Genomic DNA, 13122 nt, shown 5'->3' with positions numbered 1-13122 from the left:
ACACTGAGGATTCTTCTGGGTAAGACTCTAATTTGGAAATGACAGTTTCCAAACGGTTTCAAGCCTTTGTTGTTTTGGTTTGTAGCACTCTGCTTCGCAAAGTAAAAAATAAATAAAGTTGTCAGTGTGTTCACAAAAGCTTTAACTACATTCTTCAAACTGTTTCAAAAGCACATCCCTTTTTAATGTGAAGAAACGCTCCTTGCAGAGAAAGGAAAAGTGACGCCAGCTTTAATTTGTTTACCTCCATGTCTCTGCAGGAGTTTGATAAGCCGTGTTGTGACAGCTCCATTTAAACTGTGATTAAAGTTGCTTTATCTCTCTGCATATTACATGTATGTATATTGGATGAGTATTTAATAGAGCTGTGGTTAGTGACAGAATAATTATGATAATATGTCTGATACATGTGTTTGCTGTGCAGCTCATCCACTACTGTGCGTGCACGCGCGCGCGCGTGTGTGTGTGTGTGTGTGTGTGTGTGTGTGTGTGTGTGTGTGTGTGTGTGTATATGCGTGCATGCTTATGCGTGTGCGACTGTGCGTGCGTGCGTGCGTGCGTGCGTGCGTGCATACGTACGTAAGTGCGTGCATACGTATGTAAGTGTGTGCGTGCGTATGGCATGCGTGCCTGCGTGCCTGATGCGTGCGTGTGTGTGTGCAAGGAAGTAAGAGTATATATTTTAATTTCATTGCAATGGAGTCCACTGTTTGATCCTGAGTGCAAAGCTGTGCCTTGTGGCCTCCATCCAAAGTATCGCTCACTTCTCTTTGTGCTTGGAATAATGTAATGGAATAATTCATCATATTTATGACGAATTATTAGAATGAGAATGTCACTTGTAAAAATGTTTTCAGAAAGATGTACCTCAATGACTCTCTCTCTCTCTCTCTCTCTCTCTCTCTCTCTCTCTCTCTCTCTCTCTCTCTCTCTCTCTATTTCTCACAAGGGGAAGATGAGGAATAAGCCTGGGGTAGAGCCTGCCAGCTCTCCAGAATCTGTGAGAGGCCGAGGGGAAAATAAAGCCATCAAGTAGGTGTCAGACTGGGTAGTATTGGGTGTTTTCGAGGGCACATACACAGTCAAATCCTGAGTGTTAAGTTACAGTAACTCTGAGAGTGTGCGAAGGTAACCAAATGGACCCTTACGGGTCCATATGTACTATATATATATATATATGTACTATGTACAATTGTGTACATCGAAGCTATACACAATATAGCTTTGATGTACGATAGTATGCCAAGTCGAAAATGAACTGACATCGGTCTATATAACAGTGCTATCTAAATGACATGCATGGTCATCGAGAGTGGGCAAGTGCTACAGTAAGTGCTATGGGCTGAGGTGGAGTCACCAAAGATGCTTCGAAGACAGTGTTGCTTGTACACACATGCCGTTTTAACTCTTCGGCATTTACTGATCTTTTCCTAAAAAAAAAGTTTCTTTCCCTGTTTTGCCTTTCAAATGTTTATGGAGAATGGACCGTATTTTTGCAGAAACTCAAAAATGCGCAAAAGAAACAACTCCTTTCCCATTGAAAAGCAGAATCCACCTTCATAAGTAGATTTAAACCTCGAAGTCAGAGAAGGTAATACAATAGCAAAAATAGCTAATCTACAAGCTCAATTTTCTGCCAATCCCCTGAAAATCTACTGTCTTGCCAATGGCAGGACGTGTGTAGTTTTGAAATGGCACATCTGTACTGCATATATTTACATATTGATTGTTTATCAAACATCAGTCATGGGACGGCAGTGGAATTCATTTTGGAATGAGTAGAATAGAATATTATTGCCACGGAAATGTAATGGCCTTGGTGGTCTATTTATGAAAATGCACTGAACATCCACTGGGAAACCTGCACAGGTTGAGCAGGTGAACTGTGAGCAAATGAAAGCAGCAGTAGGGCAGTAACCCCTCCACCGGGGTCACTAACAAACGGCACACAAATTCCCTTTGGGGAAAGAGCGAGGGTGGATTTGAGAATAGGAAAAGCAGGCGTCCCTATTAAAAGATGTCTCTTTCCTCTCCTTGCCAAAAGAAGCAGATGACAGCATGGCGGTGTATTTGGCCATCAAACACACAGCGTGTGGCATTAATCTAACAGGATTTTACCGTGTATTTAACCATTTTCTTGGTCTACACGTTGTCATATTACTGTCGGATAGTCAAGACAGCCAAGCTATTTCAAATGTACCACTCTTTAAGAGAATAATGCTTGCTGTGAGATTACTTTACCCTTCCTTACACTCTGAGAGTGAACAAATACCCTGGTGGGTCCATTTGGTTACATTTGTTCACTTTCGGAGTTAAATGAACGCTGAGGATTTTACTGTGCATCAGCAGTGGATGTAATGTACATTTTCTGAACTGATGGTTTTGTGTGGTGAACCGTGATAGTTTGATAGTTGCCATGTTATTAATATACCCCCTTCATGGATGCAACCAGACTGCCCAGAGGCTTACAATGGACAGTCCATCCTCTTCTCTCTCTCCCTTTTATTGCCCCCGCATTGGATATTACCTTTTCTTGCACTGTTTTTCATGGCTCTTACACAGCATCCATCTATTTAACCAACTTTTTTTTCTTATTTTTTCTTCTCTCTCGTTTGTTTTCTAATCGTCCCACTGCCTGACTGGGTAGTTAAAGGGAAATTGCATAAATGGTATCTAATCCTTTCTGTTTGGTTGACACGACACAGTAGCTTTATTGTCATAGACTTTCTTAACAACCTTGTTGCCAAACACGTTTGGGCCGTATATGTCCCTGTGCCAAACACAAGTTGTTGTTTTTTTGCTTCCTACTTCCGGTTTTGGCATGATCGTGATCGCGAAATGCATGTTTGACTCCCAGAACAGCTCTATCTTTCAAACATGGCAGCCATTTGAAGAAAACACTATAGAGCAACAAAGTTTGACGTCATTTACGTAATAATGCGTTCCCAGTCTAAATGGGTTAAACCCCCTCCCGCTATGAAGAACATTCATGGGGGGCCCGCAGTGAATCTTCGTACCCAGGGCCCAGAATTTGGTGCGACACCCCTGTTGGTGTGTGACTCCCGCGCACAACTAGTATAAAATATACATCCCACATTGTCTTGTCTCACCTGTCTCACTTACCTATCTTACCTCTCTCTCTCTCTCTCTCTATCTGGCCACAGTGATATGGACGGAGACTTCTGGAATAACAATGACAGCAGAAACGTGCAGCAGAGATGGAGCTCCTACCCGCCCAAGGAGTTCCTCTTAAACATGTCTCCCTATGCACCCTACGGAGACCCTCGCCTCACGCCCAAGTGAGTCTCGGTCATGGCTGGTAAGGGACCCCTCTCTCTTGGCAGGGCTGTAATGAAGAGGGGCTCGAGCTCTTTGCCAGTGGTTCTCAAAGTGGACTGCAGGGACTCTGTGGGTTCCTTTATGGGGGTCTAAATTGACCCGTACAAGTCTGTAACTCTGACAGTGTACAAATAGAACCAAATGAACCCTAACAGGTTAATTTTGTTCTATTTTGTACACTGTCAGAGTTAAGGGGAGACCTTGAAATTTGAGGAAGTTTGAGAAACACTGCTCTATGCATCTCTCCCAGCTGTCCTAACAACACACTTTTCCGGTTGACATGATAGCATTATACAATTATTATGTTGTATTGCACACAAATTTAGGCATACAATGCCAAAAATGGAAGCTTGTCAACAGGGACAATTTGTGTCTATTTATAAATCTGTGGAAAAAACAAGGGCAACTGGGCGTGCAACTGCAACGAGCAGCCACGCAACACCCAAAGTTCGATGTCAGCGTACATCGTTATCTTACATCATCTAGGAAACACAGGGAAGTGAAATGGCTTCAGACAAGATTTCAAATCAGCGTTATCATTCTACAGTGAGTAGTTGGACAAAATGTGTTAATTAATAATTTACCTACTTGACCTTGACCGTTTACCACCAAATTATATAAAACAATATATTTAAAGTCAGATACTGAGTTAGATCTAATTATATCAAGTTTCATGGCCTTGTGTTGAGATTTGACGATGATACAGTGCATTGAGTCGTTGTGGAAATAATGTACTGTACACTACTAGTACACACACATACACTGCACTGTACTGTAGACAGAGACAGGCCGCCTCATTACAATAGTTTTGCAGTCGCTTCACAACACAGCTAATCATCATTCTGGGCAGAAAATACCTCTTTTGTAACACTGTCCAGTTCACATATTCTCTTATTGGAAACATCTGTCTCTCATCCTAGATGAACTCTACTGACAGGTGTAATTTGGGTTGTAGGTATTGTTTAGTATGCAGTGCTGGCCATGCCAAGACCTAACAGAGGTGTACAGAGCATTCTCAGTGATGTTTAGATCTTTATGGCATGCCCTAATCTGACATCTGCAGACAGTAATTGTGGCCATTATCCAATGGATCCCTTCTACATACAGTACATAAAAGCAAGCATTTCCTCTGCTGCTTTTTTGTGTCAAAAACCATATTAGGTATACAGGAACCCAATCATATTTTTTAAGCTCTTTTTTAATCATCCTTATGGACAGTGCAATACAATTGTCAGTAAGCCCCATAGAAGTGATAAGTGATAACATCTTCTCCCATTAGTGGCTATGCTCTATACCAGTGCTGAGGTCAGATTCAGCCCCGTTCCCTACAGCCCTGCCAGCTTGATCAAGCCCTCTAACCTCTAACCTCTCACCTGCAGCCCATGGAGCGTTACCATGGAGACGGACAACCCTCAGCAGAATCCTTTCACCTGCTAACCCTCTCCCTATCTACTCCCCGAACACAATTAACAAACCTTTGGTGCTTTCCACTTTATAAGGCTTGTCACAGAGGGTTGACCGTTTGTTGTTTATTGCTGTTGTTTTGTCGGGGGGGATGAGAGGGTGTGTGCTGCTGTGTGGTTTAGGGTGTTGTCTTGTCGTGGTTGTTTCAACGTGAACGTACAGGAGTTGTCGTTTTGTGTTTTCTCTCTCACACCCTTCCCTCCACTCACTTTGAGTTTCTGTGGTTATTTGACACTGTAATCGCTATAAGGCATCCTTATAGTTCTCATTAGTCTGGTCTACAGAGCCTCTAAAGGTCACTATGGTATCAAGCCATGTACAGTGCATTGCCCGAAGACTAAATTATGGAAGAATATACAGTATTATCAGTCTTATGCAGTCGTTTTAGATAGAGGGATTATAAGATCCATTCTCTTTAGATGCACTGGTTTTCAAATTTGTATTGTATTGTAATTCTATTTTATTGTTACTTTGGAAGTGGCAATGCTGTGATGTTGCCAATTACAATAACACTACTAACATTATTATGTCAGAGCAGCCTTACTGTAGATCCACCGTAGCCAGTAGAGATCTTTCAGATAAGCACAGAGACCAGCCTCTTTTAGAAACAAACCCCCAAAAGTTATCCTTTGGTCTGCACAGTGTCTGAAGTCTGAATGTCTGTGTGGATTTGTCATTGAGAATATTGTCCTGTCCCTGTTGTGCAACGTTGTCTTGTCTGGTGTGTCTTCACTGAACGAAGTGACTCTGATGAAGTTACAACGCTGGGTGCCCTCATCCCTGCGATGTGAGGTTTAGGTGTAGCTGGGGTGGCCTAGGTCACGTGGTGGAAGAGTAAAGTATGTATCAGAAAGATTAACTGTGTGCCGTTTAAATAATTGAAACCATTTATCGCTTTTTTTTTTACAGTAGCAAATAATCATATTTGTTTTCACTCTAAGCCACAGGATATTAACTGTCAGATGATAAATATCTATTTATTTATTTATTTCAGTTTTACCAGAAGAAACAGAAAAATCCATTCAATCCAAAAAAATAAATGAATCAAAAACAGAAAGCACAAAACAGAAAAGAGAAAAAAACATGTAGTCTTACCATGGGTTACAGAGAGTGATGTACAGTGTTTACAACGTCTACAGTAAAGACGATCAAGAGAAGTCCGGCTGCATGATGGCAGAGACACCAGGTCTACATTGTTCAAATGGTGTTTTAGAATGTGTTTGTTTTGGAATGCAGTAGATTCACAATTTTGTATACAATATTCCAATTCTTTGGTCTCTCTTCCTCAGCATCCTTCTACAAATGCGAGTTAGTCTCTGTGCGTGTGATTGTGTCCCCCGCGTATCTCAAGGACCACTGACCAATCGACTTAAAAAATGTCCCAAAAAGATTGATGAATCTGTACATCCCCATGTATGGTGTACCAGGATGTTCATCAACATCATACACTGGCCCGGACTCCATATTTGGGCATGGCTGACATGGAACGCTATATACAGTATGGACATAAAGTCCATTGACACAGACAGAGAGACAGACAGATACAGAGATCTCCATTTTCAGTATGCAGTATGGGTATAAAAGGGACACAGACAGACAGACAGACAGGTACAAATTGTACTCTGACAACAGGTACAAAGGGTACCAGCTATTGCATAACTGGGTGGGGCATGCATTCCCACCTTGCATCATTCCCGACTTGCATTGTTCCCGAGTAGGGAACTTGTGCGATACCAGTTATAGGCCAAAGCGTAAAGTGGTCATCATGTAGGCTAGGTGTAGGCCACGCTTCACGCCCCGGACAAAGACAGATGTTGGAGCTTAGCTCGAGGAGCACTGCTCAAAAATGTGGTTTGGAGTGACTTCCTTGGCCTACTCTGTCTATCATTGTTCTAAGATTAGCTCCGCACACACAGACAAACAAACGATAAAATAAATACTTTACAATAACAACCTTTGTAAGATATGCTAGTGGCACTAAATCAACTATTACTTTTTGCCTTTTACGGTTGGTGCTTTTTCTTGCAGCATAAGTAAGAATACAGTACAATTTCTTATTCCTTTATTATGTCCATATATTTGGGATAGCTTAATTTGTCAATGAGACCGTCCATGGTGTTTATTGTACTTATTATAAACTGTGAATATTATAGAGTTTAGAAGAGTGCTAGTGCTATTACTTTGAAACTAACTTTGTTAAGTAGACAAATCTGTTTTGAGTTTAGTTACACAGTTAATCTTATCCATACAGTACCTTCACTGCTAACCTAAAGCCATTCACATTTTGGTGACTGACTGGCTGAAATGCTAGCTGTCTGTCTTGCTGCCGTTTCACTTTCTGCAACGTATAATGGACCCTTGTGGTTGGATTAGGTCCCCCCTTCTATCTCGGCAAAATGCTTTTACTTACTGGTTTGACTAACATCACTAACAATTATTTTGCTCTCCCAATTCTTTCTTTGTCCGTCTGTCTCTCCGTCCTTTGTCTCTCTCTCTCTCTCTCCGTCGTTGGTCTGTGTCTTTCCTCTCTGTGATCCCTCCTGCGTCCCCCTCTCAGTGGGGCTGTGAATAAGGGTTGGCAGGGAGGTGCTGGAGCCTCCCCCGGGGCCAGTGAGTGTAGGGGTGGGGTTGGCTCTGAGTCTGGGGCAGGGCCCAGTCGCAGTGACAGCCTGCGAAGCATGGTGACTGGGGGCCTCAAAGCTGGGCGCTGGCAGACGATCCAGAGCCACATGCATGCCGGAGGTCTGCGGTCTAGCAAGTGAGTTTTATGCAGATGAGTGACAGAGTGATGGGCATGAGGACATGCATGTTGAGTAGCATTGTGCACAACAGTGGCATGGCGCAGACACAGAGGGGGAAAAGTCACTTTGCAAGGGCACCTTGATTGCAATGATATGCATGTACTGTATCAGTGGGGCATAGCAGAGCAGAGCCCCGCTGCTCTGCAATTAAAGGAAAAAGAAGGGGTGTTTGTGTGCAAAAGCGGACTTTTTAAGGATTGCTTGAAGGAGAACCAATGCATTTCGGAGCATGTCCCTGCTCTCTTTGATGTAGTTTAAGGCTCTGACTAAAGAGAACGTCATTCATAAACAAACACCTTCATTCTCCACCCTTCTAGCTGACATTATAAAATCCAAAACAATCTGCAAGCCGATTCTATTCATAGGGCAGGGGTCTTCAACGTTTTCCCCTTAGCTGAGAGAGAGATGAAGCAGGGACCCCCACAACCTTTTCAAAGATTCCATATAGTTTCATCGTTTGACTGCACAATCATCAGTGTATTTTGGATTCATATGAATATTCGACTCCCTTTCAAAACATTTGAGAGAATACGTCATATAAATCATAGTAATAATAACCATTATAAATACCATAATAAAGTGTCAAAGTGCATGTACCGTACATGTATATGTTGAACCAACATGCACACACTTCTCAGTGAGTCAGACACTTATTGTCTGGTCTTCATTTTTTAAACGGCTCTCTCACAACACAATCTGAGAATTTGGGCTTCATCTGAATTACTTATCAGTTCTCACACTTCACTCCTTTCACTCCTCTGCTTTCCTCCCCCTTTCAGATCTACCTCCATTTTCCCTTGGAATTGGTTTCTATTTTTGGTTTCTCTCTCTCTCTGTCTCTCCCCCCCCCCCCCCCCCCCCCTCTCTCTCTCTCTCTCTCTCTCTCTCTCTCTCTCTCACACACACACGTACGCTGTTGGTATCTGTTTCTCATTCTGCCTCTGTCTTATTGTTTCTCTGCTCCTCACGGTCCTTTAATTACAAATCACTCTAGTATTTAGTCAGACTAATTGACTTTCAAGGTAGCAGAAATGTAAAAATCCATCCATTAGTGATGGCATACAGCAGATCATATTTTTAAGGCACAGCATACACTAGGATGTGTACAAAAAAAAACACCCTGGATTCTGAAGTGTAGCAGCCCCTGGTACATCAGTACTTATATATTCAAAATATAGCTCAAAGAAAACAATGAGCAATGTCTGGGCAGTTAGAGTCTGTCTGTTTGACAGAGCTCTGGATATTTCAGAATGAGTAGTAAAAAGCCCCAAGCCAAATTTATGACACTGAGCAGCCTGGCAAAATGTATTAGCACAGGGACTGGCTGCCCAGATGTCTGGCCAAGAGCCATGGTGAATCCAACCAGATTTATCGATTTATCATGATGTCAGTTATGATAAAATGTTTGTCGGACTAAAAGGCAACAGTGAGCATTGGGTAGGCCTACGGTATGGTCATCCACTATGTTCATTATGCTTCAAGGACATCTTCATTCATCATTATCGCCGTTGTCGGGTGGAAACCTCGTATCTCCAAGTTTCAAATGTGTACGTTCTTTCGCAAAGTAAAGCCCTGTGTCATCATACAAGGCCGTCGCACAAAAGTAGTGAAAACAGCAGATCTACAAGCACACAACACCTCACAGTGCGAGGCGTTGTGTGCTTGTAGATCGGCTGTTTTCACTAGTTTAAATCATTTTTAAAATGATAAATGCAAAACGAACGGCTTTGGACATAAAAGGTTTTCACCCGAAAACGACGTTATCCTTGTTGACCTCTGGCATAGAAGTTATACGTGGGGGAAGAGTAGGACCTTGTGAAACACAAAAGTCAAACTGCAAGCCTCATAATACCACGATTTCCTTTTGACATCTTGCTCATAACACTTGCACCTAACAGAAACACATTAACAGAATGTTGCTCATCAGATTCGCATCGACTCCCTTTCATATTATATGCACGGTTTCATTACAAGTGGTTACATTGTACAGACACATTCTCATCATCGCCACCAAATAAAACACCAAATGGTGCACGCACTGGTGCGTAGCATGTGAGATGTGTGTGTGTGTGTGTGTGTGTGTGTGTGTGTGTGTGTGTGTGTGTGTGTGTGTGTGTGTGTGTGTGTGTGTGTGTGTGTGTGTGTGTGTGTGTGTGTGTGTGTGTGTGTGTGTGTGTGTGTGTGTGTGTGTGTGTGTGTGTGTGTGTGTGTGTGTGTGTGTGTGTGCGCGCGGCCACGGCACTGTATTTATTTGATCACATGCCTTGTGTACTTCAGGGACTTGTTCTCCAGTAGAATTGCAGCCGAGCGCTCACTGAAGGGTCCGGCCACCTCAGCCTACGTCCCATACATCCACTGCCACTACACCGGCAGGCAGTAAATCCTCCCGCGCAGCATTAGCTTCAGACAGAGCTGTTTAGCACCAGCTTACAGTAATCGGGCAGGGCAGAGATTGAGGTGAGGATAGGGAGAGAAGCACTATTAAACAAGCGTAAGAGCGGACAATGGGGCGATTACAGAGCATGGGTTTGAGGGCGGTGGTGGTTTGGAGGTGGTGCAGAGATAGATTGATGGGAGGGCTGAACCGAAGGGGTGAGGAAAAGATTAATGGGCAGATGAGATGGAGACGAGTTGAGATCAGGAGCACAGAGTTAGAAGCACGGCCGAGTGGAAGCAGACAGTGGAGAGATTGATGGAAGGGAAATGTGCGATGGGATAGATATAGGGGGGGAGGTAGCAAGAGGTCGAGGCAGATTGGAAAGAAAGATAACGTAGAGAAACACTTTAGTGCTTCAGAGGACAGCGACTGGCACTTGCAGTTCCAGTTTGAAGTTCATTCTGCTCAAGGAGGAGGTCAATCTCCAGCAACACATGTCTGTATTATTATAGTCAAACTGTTTGCATATTGTATGCCAGCCCATTGGCACGCTGCCATACTGTTTATACTGTACTACTTTGTAGCTACTTTGCTTCTTTTGGCTCTATGGCTGATGGACACTTGTCTGTTGCTCTTTTCCCCTCTCTCTCTGTTTCTCTCTCTCTCTCCGTTTGTCTTTCTGTCTCTGTGTTTCTCTCTCTCTCTCTCTCTCTCTTCCTCTCTGTCTCTCTCTCTCATCTCCTCTTCTTCACCTGATGGTCTGCGTTGCTGGTACTTTCTTTATCTTCTCTACCTCTGATCCACACATCATGACCCTTCTGTATCACTTCTGTGTCACTAATTTATCCATCCTCCTCCCATCTATCCCCCCCACCTTAAATTCCATCCCATATCTCATTCTCCATCTTTAACCCTGTTGTGTCCCTCGTTGTTACCACCTCTTTTCCCCTGGTGCTCCACTATGTCCTTGTCAGTTTTGGGGACCCTTCCCTGTCCTCTGCCTCCACTCTGGAGCACATTCCATCCTCAGCCGTGGCGCGCCCTCGGCCCTTGGTGCGGCAGCAGAGTCTCCAACAGCCCCTCACCCACCAGCCCCCGCCGGGTCCCAACGACCCCCCAGCCACCTCCCAGAGCCTGGGCCAGCTGCACACAGGCCCAGGCGGCGGGGGCCATCGAGGGGGCCCGCGGGGGGTCCGGGGGAGTCCGGCAGGAGCCTCGCGGTACAGAGGGGCTGGAGCGGGCCGGTCCAGGTCAAACCCAGGCAGCTGGGACCACGTGATGGGACAGATCCGTCACAGAGGTCTGGATGTCAAGTCTTTCCTGTGAGTGTCATGATGTATTATCTTCTGCATTTCTGCTCATCATTGCTATTTTACTTTGCAATAGATTTAATGAGATGGTGTATGCATCTAAGCCACATTTCATATTTCCATTTTTCAACTTGATTGTTTATGTGTGCCTTATTTTGTCCTTTGTCAGTCAGTGCTCATGCCCCAAAGATATACAGGCATAGTTCGCTCCCCATTATTCCTTATGTTAGTAACACTTTGTTACTTACTTGGTGTAATCCTCTTGGTGCTGGATAGCACACAAGGTCTTCACCAACGAACACCAACACTTTATGTTAAGGTGACATGAAAAAAACATGAATGCATGAATTAATGTATGACAATGCATTATTTCAGGCATTATTACCTCATGAATAATCAAGAATTTACATGAATTCTGTGCTTCATTCATGTCCTCAATCATGCATGAACAACACATGTATTGAAGCATTAGCTACAGTAAAGTATGGGACGACCCGATAGCCGAATGGTTAGGGGGCATACTGTACCACATGAGCACAAAATGCCTTCTTCAACGTGTGCTTGTTTGTTTGTGTCATTCCCCTTCTCTCTGTCCACCTGTCCTATCCCTCTCTCACTGCCGCTGACAATAATAATACTCTTTAAAAAAAGCATTTACTAAGGTACTAAAGTACATCATCAAATGATCGCTGAAAGAAATCTAGTTGGAAATGGGTATGGCCTACACTACAGTATATGGCGAGTTGAGTCAAATATATGTTGTATTATTATATTATTTTTGTTCAATGACTTCGATTGTACGACCTATGGTTGAAGAGTGACTTCCTTGGTGCATGAAAAGTTTGATGCAAATTGTTACCTTGTATTTTAGAGCCTCTATTTTTGAAAAAAATTGAACATTTTGATAATTTGGGTAACTTTCGGCTGACATAATGCTTCAAAAAAGGGATACAAATGTGAAAGTGTTTAAGTCTGTCTGTGGGTTTTATGAAGGAATGAAACATATTAGCAACAGCTCGTGACTTGATAACTACAGTGGATCCATTGGAACACAGGTCTTTTTTTTTTTAGTTTCCTGAAAAGTTATGGGTTTTGACATACAAGCGATACACTGTATGTGCTCTGTGATGGGTTAGTTAGCTTTGGTTCTGTAGTCTATTTCGTTAACTAACTACTAACAAGAAATCGTTATCGATCGTGCACGATTAATAAGCTAACATTTCTGATGATAAAATTATCTTATTGAATGCTTTAATTAATGTGTTGCTCATGCATGAAGACACGAATGACACTGTGTACTTTCCTGGTTATGCATATTCATAATGCATGAAGCAATGCATTGTCATGCATGAATTCATGTTATTTCATGTACTCTTACTGTAAAGTGTTATCATTATGTTTGAGTCACTAGATTTAAAACAACTAACTCGCGTCTCTACTAAGATCTTAATATGGACTGTGATGGATTTTACGAATGGATTCACAGATGACTGGTGCAACCCTAGCACTGACAGCTTGCTTCTACTGCGTGTGTGGAATGATAGATTATAGATGATGTGCTCCACAGGAAAGCCTGGAGGTTATCGTCCACACATCTCTCACAGCCTACTACACACAAGCATACAGACATACACCTACACACACCTACACACACACACACCTACACACACACACACACACACACACACACACACACACACACACACACACACACACACACACACACACACACACACACACACACACACACACACACACACACAGGTTTCGGTTTGTAGGAAAAACAGGGGTGGACATTTTCGTAACCACTTAATCCCTTTACTAGTTAAAC

General features: G+C 43.1%; 1 protein-coding gene across 1 annotated transcript in view; it reads left to right on the top strand.

The window, feature by feature from the left end:
* Positions 1-13122, top strand: part of syt7b (synaptotagmin VIIb) — a gene marked incomplete at both ends in the record, with an annotated part of 148066 nt that overhangs the window by 92256 nt on the left and 42688 nt on the right. Inside the window, 3 exons of the mRNA XM_080730007.1 lie at positions 950-1032; positions 3165-3299; positions 10956-11303. Of these exons, the coding sequence (XP_080586133.1) occupies positions 950-1032; positions 3165-3299; positions 10956-11303 (566 nt within the window). The remainder of the gene's footprint in view (positions 1-949; positions 1033-3164; positions 3300-10955; positions 11304-13122) is intronic.

The sequence above is a fragment of the Nannobrachium achirus genome (genome assembly GCF_963921795.1).
Source record: "Nannobrachium achirus genome assembly, chromosome: 7".
Lineage (NCBI taxonomy): Eukaryota > Metazoa > Chordata > Actinopteri > Myctophiformes > Myctophidae > Nannobrachium > Nannobrachium achirus.
Note: the sequence above shows the minus strand (reverse complement) of the source record. Positions and strands in the feature narration are given on the sequence as shown.